The sequence below is a fragment of the Ruditapes philippinarum genome, unplaced genomic scaffold (genome assembly GCF_026571515.1).
Source record: "Ruditapes philippinarum isolate M1 unplaced genomic scaffold, ASM2657151v2 ctg3532_1_1_1_1, whole genome shotgun sequence".
NCBI lineage: Eukaryota > Metazoa > Mollusca > Bivalvia > Venerida > Veneridae > Ruditapes > Ruditapes philippinarum.
The window spans coordinates 126,714-148,060 of NW_026865641.1; the positions used below are offsets into that span (position 1 = coordinate 126,714).

At 30.5% G+C, this 21,347-nt stretch overlaps 1 protein-coding gene across 3 annotated transcripts in view; it reads left to right on the forward strand.

Moving 5' to 3' along the window:
* LOC132729872 (dipeptidyl peptidase 4-like) overlaps positions 1-21,347 on the forward strand; it is a 168,279-nt gene that overhangs the window by 93,372 nt on the left and 53,560 nt on the right. Inside the window, exon 1 of one of the 3 annotated variants that reach the window (XM_060715706.1) lies at positions 14,200-14,495. The exons of the other annotated variants lie outside the window; for them this stretch is intronic. Coding sequence (XP_060571689.1) covers positions 14,436-14,495 — 60 coding nt within the window. The 5' untranslated portion in view covers positions 14,200-14,435. Of the gene's footprint in view, positions 1-14,199; positions 14,496-21,347 lie in introns of those variants that run through there. 3 annotated transcript variants of the gene reach the window in all.

Consider the following 21,347-nt stretch of genomic DNA (forward strand, 5'->3'; position numbering starts at 1 on the left):
ACAACATCAAAAGGATTCTATATAACTGCCACGTGTGGAAGAAAGTATTAATCATTTTGTATATTCAGACCTGCAAATTATGCAAAAAATGGATTTTATAAAAACTGATATTTTATTGACAGGATCAGCATAAATCAAAACCTGTATCAATTGATTTGTTTTTAATTTGATTGTTGAACAAACAAGAAAAAATCTCTTGAAGGTTTGATAGCTCTCGTAAAAAAATAGTAGCTTAGCAAGGACCCACCACCTCGGGTAACAGATTTGGTACGATGGATAATATTTTTACTGTTACCCATAAAGTTGTGTGTTATTTATGTACAAGCAATATCACCTCAACTACCTGTTGTATGTACAATCATTATTTTGTATCATGGTTTGTGCTTTACGAGCTAAGATAATAGTATTCTACTTCCTTGCTTTCATCAACGAGGCAACAAGACATAGTAAAGTACAGCTGTAATTGCTATTTACCCAGCTCTTGAATGCCATCACAAGTAGAAAAACAAGCTTATCTTTAGAATGGGACACTTGCTTCCAATGATTATCGTTATTATTACACACACGAAAGTTTTACTTCCTACATTTATATATTTATGACCGCTTTTAGCTATAATTTATATGGCAATACAGTGGCAAATACAGTTGTAGATTTCAGAGGTTTAGTGATATTTTTTTATTTTGTGATGTCTAATTGTGAAGTAAAAGTAGTTTAATATTGTGTCAAAATACATTAGATGTCTATACAAGAAGTGTTTAATATCCAAAAGTTAAAATGTTTTTATCATCTGAAAAAGGCAAACCTTTGGGATAATTGTCATCTAAAATAATTTTCTAACGAGCTAACTAACCGTATTTTTATAAAGCAAAGCTGAGAGCGAAAAAAATAGTGAAACTTTTTAATAAACAGGCTTTGACCTACATTTTTACGGTTTCAAGAACTAAAAAGACAGCATTCACAAACCAAAGTATTTCAAATACAGACAATAATGAGGCTACGATTAACATCTTAACCAACTTACCATTATTATACTGCCAATCCCTAAAAAAATTAAACTTTTTATTTCGATTGAGTAGTTTGGTAGTTCAATTAGAAATTATTACCATAATTTTGTATTTCAATTCCGAAATATATATTGGCAAAACAATATGTCGACTGAGCTGTATTCTACAGCAAATCAGAGAACAAAACCATAAACGGTATTTTGTATCTGATTAGTGTTTACTTCTTGAAAATAAAAATACTATTTTTATATAAATCTTTTTAACAGTTTCTTATTAAACGTCAAATGGATTTCATATTTTATGCACTGATAAAGTGTGACTACCCAACACGTTTACAGCGTTTGTATTAATAGATAATTTTCTCCATTTGGTTTTACTTTTGTTGTTTATAGTATAATGTGTCCCACATATTACATAGTAAGTGGCCACATCTCGCGTAAAACTTTTGTTAAATGTCGTCGGTGATTTGTTAAGACACATTAATAAGTCTTGATTCTTATTCATAATTTGATATAATGATGATCAGAATGTCTAGTTGTCTACAATTTGTGCCGAGACCAGACAAAACTATGTTACATAGTGCCTTTAGGGAATTGAATAATGCAATGAAATAATGTATTCGAAAATTTTCTACTAAAATATAATCTTAAAGGGTTTAAAGTTTTATGGTATATCGCAATACGAAATGCAATTCTTTTATTCTTCAGTTTTTGTTTGTGTACTACTACGAAGATAAATGGCCCCTCTTTCTTGTGTGCCCTAATTTTACGTCAGACTGAGTCGCTGATTAAACTTATGTTGTTAAATATTCAATCTTTATTTTTTGAATTAAAATTCCCGGTTTTTTTTGCTCTTATCAGTTTAATTATTTTTCATTTTTAATGAAATCAAAAAAGCAACCCTTAAAATTTTGCAAAGAATATCAATGCATATTTTTTCGTTTAAACTAAGTCCCCTTGTTTACAAGAACAGTATGTTTAAATCAAAATATGAAGATAGAAAAAATGTTGAACCTTTAATGATAAATACATAAATGTTTTCAATTGCAATTTTAAAATGTTTTAAGATTTTAAGTGTCATGGCAAGTAAGAAAAACGTTATCTTTTTAATAGCCATTTATAACTCTTATAACCTAACGTTGTATTGCAATTGTAATGTCTTTTTTTGCTTTAAAACAATTTAACCGAAAAAAAAAAAAAAATTTTACCCCCCTTCCGATTTTTTTCTTTTTTTTTAAATCGTTTTTCTAATTTTTTTTTAAATTTTTAAAATTTAAACGCTAAAAAGCCTTTTTCCTAATGAAAACCAAGTTTGTTCTGTGAAAAAGGGGATTATAAGGGTTTTCCGAAAGAACCAAAAAAGGAAAAAATTCAGTTTTATGTTTAATTAAACAAATTTTTTCGAACCAAAAATTTTATTTTTTTCAATTTTTTTACAGGGGAAAATGGTTTTTAAAAGTTTTTTCGATTTTAAAAGGGAGTTTTTTTTCTTTACAATTAAATTTTTCAACCCCCCAATTTTTAAAAAAAAATTAGAAGATTGGTGGGGTTTATTAAAACGTATAATATATTAATTTACAGATAATTGCTTCATTAATGTAATCTATTGTAAAGGCTTTTTGCCGACGACTTGAGACAACTCTTTTCTAATTTTCTAATTTAATGCATTTTTTTAAAACAGTCATCTTTGATATAAAACTGATGTAAAATATTTCTTTTTAAAAATATTTTTTCAATAAAATATTGTTTTAAAAATTTTTAACTGTGATACAAGTTTTTAAAAATTTCCTGTAAATAAAAGTTTATTTTTTATCAAATTTCAATTTTATTATTCCAGTTCGCTGATTATTAAAATGTGCTTATAGCTGGTTTTATTAGTTTTGATTCTGTTCAATTTATGTGCAAGAATATTTTGCTGAACAAATAACTTGGTGTTTTATTGTCATATATATTATTAGATTTCCGTTATGTATTGCCCATAATTGTTCAGAATCTTTGTCTGAAATTATCTTTTATTGTCTCGCAAAACATATGTAATGTTTGGTGAATATGTCAAGTTGACTTTATAATGTGTCATAACAAGATGTTACATTGCTTATTGAAGCCTTTAGGGAATACCAACAGAAAACATCAGTCTTACTTAACTGTCTGGAGTAGAACCAGAAAAAAATCTGCTTGCTGGTTTAATATATCTTCCCATATATCAAAGACTACAAATGGATTTATTTCGAAGAATATGCCTTCTTTTATCACAGCTATTACTCGTTTTCTTTTAACCAATTTTCCTTATATTTCGTGTACTTTTACTTTATCCCTTTTTTAGAGACATGCGTTATTACAAAAAAGGACATTTATAATATCTACGTCGATGAAATAGTTAAAATGATGAATATATAAAGGATTTTCATCAGTACAATTCATAAACGCTTGAAGGTCACCGTCTTGAATGTGAGCATGTGGTTACGATAAAGTCAGTCGTACAAGATATTGAATGTTTTCATATCTGGACATGGTAATGTCACCTGTACAAAGTTTTGAAAGTTACCATGTCTAGTCATGATCAGTTCGCCCGTATAAGGTAATTCGCGTGTTCATGTCTAGTCATGATCAGTTCGCCCGTACAAGGTAATTCGTGTTTTCATGTCTAGTCATGATCAGTTCGCCCGTACAAGGTAATTCGTGTTTTCATGTCTAGTCATGATCAGTTCACCGTACAAGGCATTAAATGTTTTCACATCTGGTCATGATAATGTCACAAGTACACAGTTTTGAAATTTTTCATGTCTAGTTATGATCAGTTAACTCGTGCAAGGTATTGAGTTTTTACGTAAGGTAAGGATACGGTCACCCGTACAAGGTATTGAATGTTTGTACGTGTGATCATGATACCAAGATTTTGTTAATGTGAGCAAGTAACAATGAAAGCAAAAATATTATGTACTAACACAAGAAAGGAAAACATGTACAAGTAAATAGGTCATTTTGTATATGAAAAGGTATTCGTGTGAATTCAACAAAGCATTGCGTTTACTTTGGGGAATGATGGGCGTGTTGATACAATTTACAAGTTAATTCCTTTTGGCACATTGAAACCTCTGGTGGTAGATTTGTACCTTATGGTTCTTGTTTATAATTATCTTATTTGTTTTCTAATACTTTTCAGAACAAAATCAATGTTAATAAAGTGTGAGATGTTGAGATGTCATTTCAGACACGAGCGAAAATTTTCTCTGACACTGTATTAGTTACAATATAATAACATGACAGAATATGATACAGATATTTAACAAAAAATGTTATAGGGAAAATCTAAATAACCTCATGAATATAACCTATTATAATTAATAGAAACAAGACATTGATACCATTTCTTACGTCATTTACTATACATTGAACGTTGGTTTTGTTATTCTCATTTTTATTGCATTGGGAAGTTCATTTCTGGCTTGTTTTTTTGTGTGTGGTTTTTTTGTGTTGTTTTTTTTTTTTTTGGGGGGGGGTGGTTGTTAGTTTGTTATGTTATTGTTATTTTGGGGGGTGTTGGTTTTTATGTTATTGTTTGTTTTTTGTTGTTTTCTTTTTTTTTTCTTTTTTTTTTCTTTTACGTTATGAACATACTTTATTTTTTATCTTGTTAATTTCACTGTTAAATTAAGAAACGGGGTCTGAGAAACCGTAATTAATTTTACGAAGAACTATGTCGATAAGCGAATTAGCAGGTTACAAAATATTCCTTTAGACACATTATAATCTCTGGTAGTAGATTTTTATTATTTTATGTGGCTTCTTTTTCAGACACGTTTAAAAAAACAGGTGTTACATTGACGTTTCAGTTGCCATTTCAGACATAAGCGATATGTCTTTCTGACACAGAGTGTCAATCTAATTAAAAAACTGTTAGATGATTCAAAAAGTGCTTTGTGGAAACGTCATAAATGTAATAAAATTAATTGGAAAAAGACACTTGATTCAATATTTAATGTTACGTTATTGACTGTTCAAGAATGTTGATAATCTTGTGTCAAATGTTTGTTGCTTTTGGCAGATTCTGATCGAACTTACATAGTACACATTTTCATAGATTTACCCCCGTTCAGAAACACACTCTTACTAAACTGTTTTAAGAGTACAACAAAAGACTGTAGGTCATCTACAGTATCATCCTTTATGTCAAAGGTAAAAGAGTTTTATTTCCAATGATCTGCTTTCTTTAATTACAGTTATAACTATTTTATTTGTCTTAGTTTTTTTACATTGATGTAGTCTTCCCTATGTCACCTGAAAACAATGAAATGTCTATCTAATTCGATAAGTCATAAAAATTTGATTTACAGACAAATCTTATTAATATAATTTATAATATAGTAGCCTCAGGTAGTTAATTTTCTTGTCATGGTTAAGATTTGTTTTATCTTGCTTGTCTTTTGCTCCACGAAAAGAATTAATAAGTGTTAACTTAAAGTTTGAGTTATCATTTCAAACAAGAGCGGTGTGTCTTTCTGACAAAGTAACAGTGACAATCTTATAACTATTGATAGAAAAGGTTGCGATTATTTTACCACATTTCTTGAGGGAAATCTAAAAAACCTCAATAAACATAATCTTATTAGAGACACATCCAAAAAAGTAACACCTTATAGTACGTCATTGAAATCCCAATGGAGTTGATGATGATTTTTAGAATGTTGATGCATTTGGGATTTAATAATTTGATACATTCTGTAAGTAACGGGTGAATCAAGCTATTGTATGTACGATAATTTTTCAGTTAGCAAACACACTTATCGTGAGAAGATTGGTCGTCTGTTTTTGAACAAAATAGAATATTTAGATTCTAGATGCCTTCTTGAATAACTTAAGCAAGTTGTGTTGTTTGAAGCATGATACGATAAACATATTAGCATAAATTTAACATTTACACACACCAAACAAAGACATGGATGGTTGTACTAACTCAAAGAACAATTCTACACAATTAGCATATTTCATTATAAATTTTCTATCTTTTATTTTTTAACTTAAGTTCGCTTAAAATATGATATGAACGTTTTAATTTTCAAATTGGATAAACCAAAAATTATCATTTGATTATCATACTTTCCATAACAACAAGTCTTTCAATACATACATTTCATTAAGCAAATATAATAAGAAAACTATTTTACAATAATATCGTCATTAACTTCTGGCTTAATACATTGCCAACTTATGCAAACTTTGTTTAGTTTTTAAGCTAAATAATGAAATTGTAAGCCTGTAGGAAGTGTCAATATCTTGATATAACTTTTTATGATGTGTTTTGAACAATTCCAAAATGTTTCAAGACTTAAAAGAGACGATTTAAAGCAAATCAAACATTGTTAATTTTGCCTTTAACACCAAATTTGGCGAGACAATTGCAAAAGAAAATCACGCTTATTTTCTTAATGTTCTATTTTACCCACACAGCTATTTACAAAGGTTTTAAGGTAGTTACAATCGTTAAAGCACCTACTGATTTGAAGTACCGTCGCAAGTAGGAAACAAGTGTTATCTATTTAATTGACCGGTTATTCCTCATTATTTCACCAATTATGGTACACACAGAGGTGTAATTGTCTATATTTAGTGTTTCAATAAATCAATTTTACACATTTAAAATGGTGAATCAATGAACAATTAGTCAGCTGATAAATGCTCAAGTTGTTGAGTTCCTCGTTATATTGATTGTCTGTCTCAATATTTGTTTTCTTTGTAGCATTTAATTTGCCTCATTAAGGTTTATTTTCGTTCAACTGGTACACCATCTTCAGTTTTGTGTAAGGTTTGTTCGACAGTCGATAATCACTGTAATTTTCTCAACCTTTATTAAATGAAGCCTTTATATAGTGCTTCATATCCCTTCAGTTATGTTGTTTATTTGCGAGTAGATGTTTATGGTAATGTTGATAATATTTTTCTAGACAATAAATCGAAGAAATAATACTTTTTTTCCTTTTATATATACATTTGAATTGTACAGATAATCGCTTCAAACTTCTAGGCAAAATTTTTAAAGGGATAATTTTTCATCAATATATTGTATTCTTTTTTATCCATACCTGGTTAAAGATTTGTGTTGGAATTGTTTGTTGAATATATTATTGTATACTAGTATTTTTACACTTTTCAGGATAATTTGACCGCTTACATTGTACGATTCGAGCAAAACTCTTTGGGTTTTTTTACTGTAGGGAAATTTATTTATTTTCTATTCATATGTCAATCTATTTATTAATTACTCTTCATCCAAATAATATACCTTATGTACTAGATTTTATTGTTATTTAAGATCGATACACTTGTGTTCCATATATGTACATATGTAAGCGTATTTTGCCATAGAAACAATTCGATGTATTATTGCCATATCTTTTATTAAATTTCCGTTACATGTCGTCCATAACTTTCAGCATCATTGTCATAAAATCATAAATATTTTCGTCAAACATGAAACATCTTTGATTAAAATGTCAAGTTGCTTCAAAATATGCCATAACAAGATGTTACAATGTTTAGAAAAACCTTTTGGGAAAACAAAGAAATATAATCGTTACTTATCTGTCTCAAATAGCACCAGGAAAAGTCTGTAAGTCATTTGTCATTCTATATATCAACAGTTATGTTGATTTTATCTCAAACAATATGTCTTCTTTTATCACAGCTATAACTCCTGATTATTTGTCTATTTTATTTTGTATTTGTTCCCTTTTAGAGGCATATGCAATTAAAGAAACTGTTATAATATTTGCTTCGAATGTCAGGAAAGACGTAAGATGTGACGGCATATCTGAATATTTGTTTTCAGCGGGCCGATTATAATATTGACCTATTTGACCCCGGGCTTGAAACTAATAAAACTAATAATTGAAACCATAGCAAATTTGTTATTATATATATAGAAACAACTGTGGTTTCTATTATACTAAGAAGTGTCTTTAATAAATTTTACACTTTTTACAAGATCACTTGAATATATATGTAATTTAAGGAAAATTCCAAATAACTAAAAACGGTTTAAACAGTTCAGACATCTTCGTCTTTCCCAGCAAGTTCAAATTTACTTTTATTAACGCTGTTTACAAAAGAATCTGATGTAAGTTCACTTAGCGTTTTAATACAAACTACAGGTACCATCTATTTAATCACTATAGACGAGTTGTTACTCGTGATAACCTCAATTATAGCACTCACCGAGGTTTAATTGCCTCTATTTATTGTTTAACTAAATCAGTTTAGAACATTTTATATGGGAAATCAATTGACAATTTCATCAGCGGATAAATTTTCAAGTGATTTTATTCCTCGCTCATTAAATTGTTTATGAATCTAAATATGTGTTATATTTTCTTGTAATGTGTTAGGTTCATGATTTTGATATTCGTGCTATTGGTGCATCAGTTTTGTAAAGAGTGAGTGAATATGATTTGTAAGTGCCTTTAGTGCGCCTGTTCGTGATGAGGTCACAATGACATGGCAAGGAAGAACATATTGATTAAACAATCAGTCAACAAGTGGTTGCTCATTGTACCATCACAAGTAGAAAAAAGGGTTATCTTTTTAATAGACCGGTTGTAACTCGTCATAACCTCAATTATGGAACACAAAGAACACGGTCATAATTGTCCATTTTTATTGTTTCAATGCATTTAAAATGGGGAATCAATAAACAATTTTATCAGCTGATACATGCTCAAGTGGGTGATTTCATCGTTATATTATACTGATATTCTTCCTCAATATGTGTTATATTTGTAGTATTTTGAGAGATTCAGTAATATTTAGTTTTGTTCCATTGGTAAATTATGCTATCTAGCTAGTTTAGGGAACGTCAGTTGTTCTACGCAGGTGCCCGTTCGTGCCTGAAATAATGCTCGGAAGGACACCTGAGGTCATCTGCCGCCACAAGAGCTGGAACTTCGGCATTTGACCTTTACTATGTCGATGCAACGTAAAAACCAAGCAAACCAATTGATAAATGATCTCAGTTTTGTAAGGTTGACAGCCAATAATTATACCTCATCATTTATTGAATAAAGCCTTAATTATCCCTACATTACAAGTTATGTCATTTATATGAAGAATATGAAGAGAGTGCTCAAAACTATGGGGCAGATAAGTGCTTAAAACTATGGGGCAATACTATTGTTAGGGATATTTGAAGATTGTTTCAGTCATTTTGTCCATCTGATGCATCTTTTTATTCCCGAACAATTTGATACAAACCTGATGAAAACGATTTCTGATAAAAATATCCGTTGAATAACATATTGTATCTGTATGTTACACCTGTAAAGACAAGTTTGCCAGTCTTGGGAGGAAATTAATTTTTCTATAAAGTAATTCAAACTTTTATCCATTCCTATATATCAGTCTTGTCACCAATATCACTTAAAATGTTTAAATAATGTGCGTATAGGGTTTCTTAATAAAGTTGATTGTTATTACAAATTGATATACTTGTATTTTATATATGTATTAGAAAGTATTTCCCAATAAATAACTCGATGGTTAACTATTATATATATGGTTACAATTCCGTTTAAATTACGACAATAATTTTCAGAATATTTGTCTCATATCAAAAGTTACTGTTTTCATTTTTGCACACAAAAAAAACGTGATATAAGTTTGATGAAAATGTCAAGATGGTGGCTTCATAAGGTGGCATAACAAGGTGTTACACTGCTTATTGAAGCCTTTAGGGAATACGAACAGAAAATATAAGTCTTACTTAACTGTCTGCAATAGCACCAGGAAAGTCTTCAAGTAACTTGTCTTCCTTTATCGTCACATTAGTGAGGTAATGGTTTAACTCCTTGTATAATTTAGTATGATTTCATCCGAACTGTACGATGTATTAACGGTTATATACGTTTTATTTCGAACATTATGTTCTCCTTTCTTATAACACAGCTATAACTCCTATTTATTTGCCTATTTTACTGTTTCATTTAGTCTTTCTTCGCTTTCTCATGCTTAGAGGCATGACTAGGTCACTAGTTACTGCATGGTAAGGAAAGTTAACAAGCCCCGGTCCATGATTATATCACTAACACGGCCAGGAAAGTACTAAAGATTGGACATGAAGTCCTATATAACTAGAACATGACCAGGAATGTTAGTCCGAGTGTTTCAGTGTATGTCAAATGACTATTATATTTGAATGATAGTAAATACACCATGTTTATATTTATATAGTCTTTCAAAACTTGTCATCTTTTGGTACCCCTAAAAATGTAATTTTCAGCTGGGCAAAAACTTGATTATGTGTCCTTGAAAAATGACCAATAGAGACTGAAGTTGCTCTGCGGAACAATAGGTAACAGTAAATCTTTGATACTATTCATTCTGTTTGTCGTATGTGACTGAAAATTTCTCCTACATGACTTAAAGATTAACGGGGAAAGCAGATGATTAGCCACTTAGTAGCCATTAGCGAGAACGTCCATCCTTCCTCATTTTACTTACTGTCTCTTAAAGCACCTTTAATTGTTTCCTTATGTCTTATATTTATGGTGTGTGAGCACTATCTATTGACATTAACCCTAATGATAGGACTCAGATCGTTTTGATCAAGGTTATGTGTAATGTTGATTTATTGTTTGTTTCTTACTTTTACAGTTTATTAAACAATTTATATCATGTGTTTATAAAGGGAAATCATTCTGTTCTACCTAAATATTTGTTAAAACAGTGTTATCTCCCTTAGATGTTATAGAAATAATGCTTCAAAATATAATTGAATACCTTTCAAAGTTTTTGTAGAATTGATTGATTGATTGATTATGATTGATTGATTGATTGATTGATTGATTGGTTGATTTCATGCATGGACAGGCACCTGAGTAAAACCACAGAAAGACATTCCGTAAGCTACTTAGATATCTTTCTCACATGAAAAAAAATAAAGCCTGAAATAAGGGTAAAAATATATAAATTTGATTTAAGGTTTCATCAAAATTAATCATCATACTTAACAAAATGTGAAACAAACATTTTAGTAAATGTATATGTATACTCGTGCGCGTTCATGATAAAAAACAAAGCGTATTATTAGATCAGAAAAAAAACAATCGTATGTAATGCATTAATTGTTATGTTAATCAACCACACATCTTTGTGATCAGTACCAGGTACTTGTTGCATTAATTTGCATTAATTTCTGTATAGAGACATCTCTTCCTTGAAGCTTATGGTAGCTAGGTAGCTATTGATATATATGGAAAGTTGTGAGATATACCGATTTATAATAACTAAATAGAATGACCTCTTTTGAGCATTTCTCTATTTTGTAGTACATTTCCAGATGTACTACTCTCATCTTAGGGTATAATACTTTTATTGCAAAATTTAATAGGAAATGCTAACTGATGTCTAATTTGAAAAAAAGAAAGTTTGGGAAGCTATATTCTCTGTTACTGGTCCAGATAATTTGGTCCGTTTTATTTTGCAAGGAAACGAAAAATCCATTTCTTTAACTGATGACAATGAGAGAAAGAAACTGTACTGATATAATCAATATTTTCAAATTTCAAATTTCAGCACAATATATATTTAACACAATTTAGTGACATTCATTTTAAAGCACAACAGCGTATATTGAAACGCGCATAAATTGAAAAAAAAGAAAATGTTTGCCTATCGCAAATAAGTACAAATATCAGATATATTGTTTATTAAATTTGTGCTGTCCTCAAATTACAAGTACACCACGTTTTGTTGTAAAATTTCCCAATGTGGTTTTCACACACGAAACACAAAAGCTTCAAGCAAACACTGTAAAAGATCTATATATTTTCTTTTATGGCGAAAATAAATTAAAACGTACTTCATTGTATGCCGGTCTTGAATAATGATTGATGAGGTTACTACTGGAAATAATAAACTTATCTGCTCTTAGATTTAGACAATGAGTGCCATTGAAATAAATTTATTATAGTTCTATATCATAATATGTTTTTTGATGGCCTACATATGACATATTCGAAAATTTATTGCTTTCAAAACTTAGCCTTTTTGTAGTAAACAAATATAATTTGAGATGTACTTAAATATCTTTCTCAATCTTATGTGCAACGTTTTTATGATAAGCTGCCAGGCTGCCAACTTCAGGCTGCTAGGCTGCCAACTTCACGAACATTTTTTTAAGAGTGTTTTTCTTCTTATTTTATTCAATTATTATTATTAATTATTGCTCTCAATGTTGTATAAAGAAATATTCTCTGGTTTGTGGTTTTTTCTTCTTATGAATGAGATCAACCTGACACTGGCATGCATACTTGTACAATATGTAAAACATAGTGTGTGTATATCATATATCACTCGTCTAGTTGAACACCGGTGATATCAGAAGCGAACAATGCTGTGCTATTCAACACATTCAAATGAATTACAAGTAAAATGGTTTCCTGCGGGGGACATTTTTAATGATATAAAGATATTTCATTTAACTATTTTCAACATTGTTTGGGGGGGTAAATAAACGTTTGTATCAGGAATATAGTTAACAATAATCGGTCAATATAGAAGAAGGTCTTTGGAAACTGGTGACCGTTGATGACCGGAGAAGGTCGAACATAAAACAATTATTTCTTTTTAAGAAAATGATTAAATAGGCCTACCATTTTATGAATATTTCCGAGCAAAAAAAAAATAAATAAATAAAGTAAACACACAAGTTTACGCAGAAAATATCTCTATTTATTATGACAGATGCCACTACGAATATTTTAATTTTGTAGTTTTACAGTATAAACAATTTATTGTTTGTAGCATTTTGAGATACATATTAAAGAAACATTGATAATTTTCAAACACATCATTCAAGTTTTTCCACCTTAAACGGTCACATAATTATAGAAAATTAAAAATATCACGTAATAGTTTTTTGTTCTTAATTAGGTGTAATTCTGACTTATTCCCTAGAGGTAGATCCGTAACATACCAGCAAACGGTATTTAGCCAGGTGTTCGAAAAGGTCATTTAACCAATCATGTACGGTTTACAGATCACATGCTCCTCCATGTACCGAAAACAGGTCACGTGTTCCTCCATGCCTCAAAAGTTAAACGCGTACCAATACCCTGCGGTCTCCAGACCGCAGGGAATGAAAGGACGGACGGTGAGAACTTCTTTATTTTTGTGAATTTAATATTTAAACTTCACGAATTCACAATTTCAACTTGATGGAAAGGCAATTTCAATTTCGTGAACTCACATGTTCATAATAAAATACCATTTTCATAACTTTACGAATTCACAATTTCAATTTGATGGATAAGCGCTTACAATTTCGTGAACTCACATGATAATTAAAAAATATATATTTTCATAACTTCACGATTTTATGATAAATTCATGACTTCATCGTTTTATGTTCATGGATTCACGATTTCAAATAAAAATATTGAAAAGCAAAATTCGTGAATTCATAAAGTTAAAATCGTGAAGTCATGAAGTTGAAATTGCGAATTCATGAAGTTGAAATCGTGAATTTACAAACTCCGTATATTGAAAACTAAAATTGATTAACATCCCCGTCGGTTTCTAGTAAACGTTTCATAACAAATAAAAAATGTTTGCTGACAGTAAAATGTTTTCGTGCGTAATTGGGCATGCCATTTTTGAAGTAAAATGCACAACAGGTAACACTTCTCGTGAATTTCAAGCAGAAAGTAAAAATTGGAACGTGACAAAAAAAAAACAGCTTACGAATATTTTTTTTAATAGATAAATAAGCATCCTTTATTAATTTGTTGTTTGATTGTGTGTTTGTTTGTTTGTTTTTATTTATTTATTTTTATTATTATTATTACAATGCAATATTATTATTATTATCATCATCATCATCACCACCACCACCACCGTCGTCATCATCATCATCATCATCGTCATCATTATTATTATTATTATTATTATTATTATTATTATTATTATTATTATTATTATTTCTTTACAACGATGCGTTATTTCAAAGATGTACACATTCCAAACTATGTAGTATCGTTCCATTTAAAATTCTTTACCCCAAGAGTAGCATATAGAAATTTATGATTACAAAAAACGTTCCTATTTTCCTCTCAGATGCAGTTTCTATAATAAAGAACACTTGAAGGAAGCATAATCATAACACCTTGAACGCTTTCCTTATCAATATTTGAATCAGTCTGTTGCAGCCTAGATTTGTTTATAGATAATAAATATTTTTACTCAAGTACGTTTTCAGACGAACACAAAATAGTTGCGTTTCTAATGAAACAGAGTGGTGGGTAGAATTTAAATACACTGTGAAAAGATCACTAGTGTAGTGTAATATTTTATAAAGGTGTATATGATAAGGGTATATATTTAATATTGCACTGTGGTTTTAAACGGATGTTTATGGAGTAAGGCTGTTGTAACGTGTTTGTCATGGAATTTTCTGACCAAGCAGTTGCGGAGCCGGCCAGGAGCAACGAGGAGACAAATAAAGTAATGTTTTATTTTTATAAAAAAAATGCGTGGTTGTTTTTAAAAATGATAAACTTAAAATTACAGTAAGATATTTTACATAGGTCAAATTACGCTGAGAATATTAAAACTGGTCTTTATATATACGTATGACTATTGATATAAAAGGCGTCATTTTGGACAATTATGCAATGTCCACAAACCGGGAATATTGATATAGGAAGAACACTTACCATCAAGCAACAACTGTTTGTATATATCTAGTTTCGTTTTGCCCTACTTATTTTGAAAGGGTAACTCTACATCTGTGCCTAGATTTTCTTACAATTCTCACGTGTCTGCCTTTATAACTATAAAACTTCCTAAATGATGAAAACGTTTCATATGTATTAAATAAAACTCAATCTTATAAACGAGCCGCGCCATTACAAAACCAACATAATGGGTTTGCGACCAGCATGGATTCAGACCAGCTTGCGCATCCGAGCATTCTGATCAGGATCCATGCTGTTCGCTATCAGTTTTTCTTCTTGTTATACGGTTTGTAAGCAAACAACATGGATCCTGATCAGACTGCGCTGATGCGCACGCTGGTCTGGATCCATGCTGGTCGCAAACCCATTATGTTGGTTTTGTTGTGACGCGGCTCAAATTATTAAATGTTATGTTTGGAAAGAGTAAGAAAATATTAAGTCAGCGTTCTTGATAACAGATATGTGTTTATATATTATATTACTGTCAATCATCGTGCGTGAAATACGTGTTGCGAGGGAAAAAAGATATTATATGCTTTCAAGGTCTATATTTGTTTTAAAGAGGGCGTTTCATTAGTTTCCAAATGATATATTTCGAAGAAAGGTAATTTTAGGTTTCTTTTTCTCTCATTTGTCTAAAAAAGCGTATATTAAACTACACTGAAAGATGCTGTTGGTTTTATATCTAAAATATCATGCTCAAATTTAGATTTATCAATTAAGTAAGTTGCAAAAAAGCATTATGTATAAAGATATTACCGAATTTAACAATTCATGTAAATAAAGGAAGGTAATAAAAAAATTATTTTATATAAAGTCAAGTCAAATAAATCAATAAGAAATGAATGCATATATTTTAATGATTACATATAGTTAATATATGCAGTACATATTTTACATATTCTTCGATGTTTGAAAATTGTTTTATAAGCATAATTATATACATACATATATATATATAAGTTCACTTAAGTGTGGTATACAACCTCAATTACAACATACACGATCTTCAAGACATTTCAATGACACAAGCACCATTATCTTAGTTACCAGAGATTAGTTAGGAATCATATATTTACCTATTACTTGCTTGTAAAATGCTTGATGTAAGAGATCGTATTTAAACTTATTAATTTAGATAACAGGAGGGTTTGTAAAATTTGCTTCAAGTAGAAAGTGACAATTCCCTTATTTCTACCCCCAAAATTTTTATGGTGAAGTAACGAAGTAATAATGTTATGCAGTGGGAGATTTTAAAAATATTAATATTTTGATCAATATTTTTAGGAACGAATATCTAAAGCCCAGAATAGTGATTGTTCTTGAGAAATAATTGTATTTTCTCCCGTAATTTTTTCTCCCATTCCCGTCAAGAGGAAATGACACCCCATGGGACTCCCACTGTGGGGACCAAAACCACATTGGAGAAATGGAAATACCCAATTGAAGGGCAAACTTTAAATGTCTGCCCTGTATTTAATTTCAAGGGTATCTTCATTTCAAAGGCCATGTTTTACTTGACTTTATCTATATTATTGACTGGTCTTTATTTTTATTTTTCTAATCAATTTAAAAAGGTAGCTGAGTTTTGCAAACTTATTCTTGTGGCTGTTTATCAATGTATTTCAGAAGCATGATAAAATAGGCAGATATGTTTGCGTAAAAAGTCTTATATAAAATTAGATAAATATTGATTGGCACAGTTAAATGCACAGTTTAATGCTTGAAATGAAATATGTATGAAATAAAAACGTAAACGACTTAATAGATAACAACAGTAAAGTGGTTGCCTATCTGAATGAGTGCAATCTAAATCATTCATGATTCGTTATGGAACGCCGTGACTGTCAATAATTCTTATTCAGATCGGCATCGCCGCTTCTGATTTATCTGTTTTGTGGGACTCAATTAAGTTAAAATTCAATTACTGACTTAAAACACAAGTCAAAGCTAGGTGCAGATCTAACTATAATTATTATGTAAATAATGAACTAGGGAAAAATGTAGGACACTATGAGATAATACATGTATAACGAAGCACCTCTTAAAAAGTTAAGATAACTTACAACATGTACAAATTCAGATAATCTTGCTATAGCATGTAATTAACATAAATAGAGCGCGATTTGTTTGTTGTGTGTTTTTTTTTTTTTTTTTTTTTTTTTTTTTTTTTTTTTTTTTTTGGTATTTTTTTTAAAATTTCTTCTGTATCTTTCATTTTCATTAGATGAGTGTTATGTTGATAAACCTCATAAACAATGCCGCAGCATTTTTTTCATTTTCTATAATTTGTATTTATAATCAAAGAAAACTTATTTGTACGGTATTATAGATATGTTATGTTATATAGCCGGATATGAAAGGTTATTAGGTACGTTGGATATATATGAGCCGCGTCATGACAAAACCAACATAATGGGTTTGCGACCAGCATGGATCCAGACCAGCCTGCACATCCGCGCAGTCTGGTCAGGATCCATGCTGTTCGCTTACAAACCCTATTACAAGTAGAGAAACCGATATCGAACAACATGGATCCTGATCAGACTGCGCGGATGCGCAGACTGGTCTGGATCCATGCTGGTCGCAAACGCATTACGTTGGTTTTGTCGTGACGCGGCTCATGTGTATTACAGGTCGTGTAAACTAACGCTTACAACCGCAATAAAAGTGTCCTTGGCGTTTTTCGTTGAATTTTTGTTTTTTGTTGTTGTTTATTGTGAGTTGATTTTGATCTTATTGCCTTGTTTGTTGCTGATTTTTTTATAGAAAAATAAGTTGTGTACCTACCCTAGCCAAAGGTTAGATAAGACCTATCTCAGACATATAACTGACCATTACTACCAGTTTGGACTAGGTCAAGGATACATATCCTTAAAGTCTTGTGATAATAAAATAGAATTATTAGCATAGATGCACGTTTATAAAACGCTTTGCACCCAGTGAAACTGAAACTTTAGTTCGTTGCTTCTTATTGAAAGTTAACCTTTGAAAGTTCAACAACAACCTTTCTGTTTTAAGCATGCGAACGATAGACGTAGTAACGTTCAAATGTGTCTGTATTAACAGTTCATTCTTCTTATTTATTTAAAAACAATACATGTAAGTGACATGTTCTGCAATAAAATAGTATATAGCATTTGGATATATCCTGGCAAGAAAATGACATTTCCTGCGTACAGAAGTATTTCGTTTTGTTGTTTTTGCTGTCATTGTTTTCGTTCTTGTTTAATGCTGCTGCTGTTGCAGCTGTTGTTGCAGTTGTTACTGTTGCTTTTGTTGCAGCTGTTGTTGTTGTTGTTGGGTGGTGGTGGTGGTGGTGGTGGTGGTGGTGGTAGTGATGTTCTCATATTTACTATATAGTTTAATTACTACATGTACTTATTTATTTATTTTAGTTCGATTGTGTTTATATATATAGCTATAATATTATTGCTCGAAAAACTCTCTCTAATTTGTTTCTGGAAGCAATTTGTACTGAGCATTTAAGTGTAAAGTTTCTTGTCAATGGAAACAACAGCTTGCCCCCTGTCGGAGTTGAACCTACAAAGCAAATTCGCATTGTATAATATGTATGATAATAATATAAGAAGGCAGCGCCGTATAAAAGGAGACAGTATCTGATTATTGCCTAGTATATAACCCAATGTTTCTGACATCTAAGACAGAATATCCGCATATTGTAAATGACACATTAGAAAATGGTATGCATAAGAAACGCCTACACGAACAGTTTTGAGAGAAAAAAAGCATCCTGTAACAGGCGGATGTTAATAATATAACCTTTATATCGCCAACAGAAAGGCGCCACATTGTTATATTGAAAGTTCAGATAAAGTGCAAGTAAAATGCAGATTTAATCCCAAAGAAAACGGAATAATTTGAAATACTTAATAAGGGAGGTATTTTGCAAGATTTTCTATCAAAATAAAATCATGTCAAAATTTCGAGTTTATTTGTGATATCAAAATTAGATATCTTGAGTGAGAAAATTTAAGTAATGATATTATTCTCATTTTTTTTTTTTTTTTTTTTTTTTTTGACATTTTTTGTTGAGCTGATTATGCAATATATTTAAAAAATATTGACTATAGTAATGGTGGCCAATAATTGATAAAATATCGAGTTTTAATGTTAAGAAGCCTGGCATTGTATGTTCGTACATGTATTTATTTGTTTGCTTCCTATGATTATGATGATAAGCCAATCAAATTTGTTGTTTTTGGTGACGCTGGTCCATTTTCTCAAGCGCCATGAACATGTTATAGATGTTATTCGGTACTCGGTAAATGTTGTTGTTTTTTCCCCCATCTAATCTCCTGCTACAAACTTTACCAACCGTTCACAATATAGTGATCACAGTTTTAATATGCTTATATATTATTTATTATTATTAGTATTTATTTACAAAGTTGTAACACTTGATACTTTGCTTGTACTCAAGGATAAGCTTGGGTGTGCGTGGCAGGGTTGTTAACTGACTTCAAGCCACTTTCCCATCACCACTGTGAGTTCAGGGACTTTCGATTATTTCACGGGAAAAAGCTATCCCGCTTCCTGATTAAACTTCGGTGGTTCTACTCATGTGCCTATTTGTGCCTGAAATAATGCGTGGACAGGTATCTCTACGCCAGTTAAGCATGGAACTTGCCATATAACATTTCATGTGTGGTTGCGACATAAAACCCAACAAAACAAAATGGGTAGGACACATTTGCCGAGTTCCCAAGTTTTTTATTTGGCTATACTTTATGGCTATCTCGGCCTGATAAAGTCTACCGATTCAGTTTAGTAAACTCTATTGAGGTCAGCTGAAACTTTTTTTTTGGAAAATTATCAATTGTTCAACAATCAAATTGTTATGTTGTTCTTCAACTAAATTGAACGGTAATTGTCTTGACTTTGTTTGAATGTATAACAAGCCGTTTAGACTTATTCTTAAGTAGCTTGCCAACAGTAATTTGATTGGAGAATTTGATTGGAGCTTAATACATACTCGTACTATACCTTGAGAAAAATAAAATGAAAATGTGGTATAAGCTTAAAAATTAGACATATTTAAGGACATCGAATACGGTATGACATATTGCCAAGCGCCTTCTCTAGGAGCACTTATTCATATCTTAACAACGGGTGTAAGTTTAAAATCAGTTAATTAAATACAGCATGAACTTTTATATCAGGCTGTATCTTATCTAATAAGATAAAGCATAGTATATTGAACTTATTAAGAGGTTAACATTTTAATTAAGTGGCAGATTTTCATACATATATACTTATCTCAATTTAACCTAGCCGAATGATAGGTATTTGTAATGAATTTGAAATAGTCCAGCGTTAGATAATGGTATCGACAGCTTAGTAAGGTGACACGAAATTTCTTAAGGCTGACTTTATTTAAAGGCCCATTATGCCTCAGAAATGCTTTGTTATTTCTCAAAAACTGTGATTTTTTTGTTGTTTTTTTTTTTTTTTTTTTTTTCTGCTACAGTTTCCAAAATAATAATCATTTGCCACATAGATTTTTGCTTCGTTTGTTCTGTTTGCCATTGATACCACAAAAGCGAATAGATTTTTGCTTCGCTCGTTCTGTTTGCCATTGATACCACAAAAGCGAATAAGTATTTTGTATGGAAGTGAAAATACTATTTTGTTTACATTTTGCTAACTTAACGATCCATCAATTGGTAAACTTCTAAGTTAGAACTTTCAACTCCATGAATTCGTAAAGTTGAAATCGTGAATTCATGAAGTTGAAATCGTGAATTCATGAAGTTGAAAATTCCCAACCGGTCTTTCGTAACAAGCAGTGGTGTTACGTGTTATGTAGGTTCCGGCTAACAATGCTTAACTGTTTTATCTTTAATATGCAAATGGGTCTGCAATAAGAGAAAAAGCAGTTAGCGTATTTTAACCAACTCAAAGATGTTATGACATAATTATTCGAATCAAAGTGCTCGAAGGACAAATATATTGTTATAGCATTTTTTGCTTATAATTGACAATCGATGTTGTTGTTTTTTTTTATTCTCACATATTTACCAGTAAATTATGCTTTCATATAAAGACGATATGACTGTGGTAATCAAAGAGCTGATTTCTGTATTTGACACATGTGTTATTCTATTAATATTATGTTATAATTATGCAAGATTTCGGAATAGCGTGCTTTTTTCCTACTATAATATAGTTGAACCGTTTCATTTGAGGTTCATATAGAAATTAGCAGTCATTTCTTTGTTTTATTTGACTTTACAAAATATCAGCAATATATGGTTATAACTATTAAAATGGTAACATTTGAATTCAGCAAATAAATTTAAAAATTTGAAACAAATATAAAGATTTCGTCGATCAATTTGAAATAAAAAACAAATCGTGGCTTTTAAGCATTTGTTATTTAATAGAATTTAGATAGTTAAAGAAAGGAAATTAAACAGTATATTAATTTATTACTGTCTGGAAAAGTTTATGCAATTTGCATATTAATACAAATTTGGTTTAGGTGCATGAAACATAGAATAGACTGTACGTAAAAGCATTTCAAATAATGGCTTCTCGTACAAACTGGAATAAACTTCAAAGATTTAGACGTCCCATGGAAGTTGTTGATGAACAT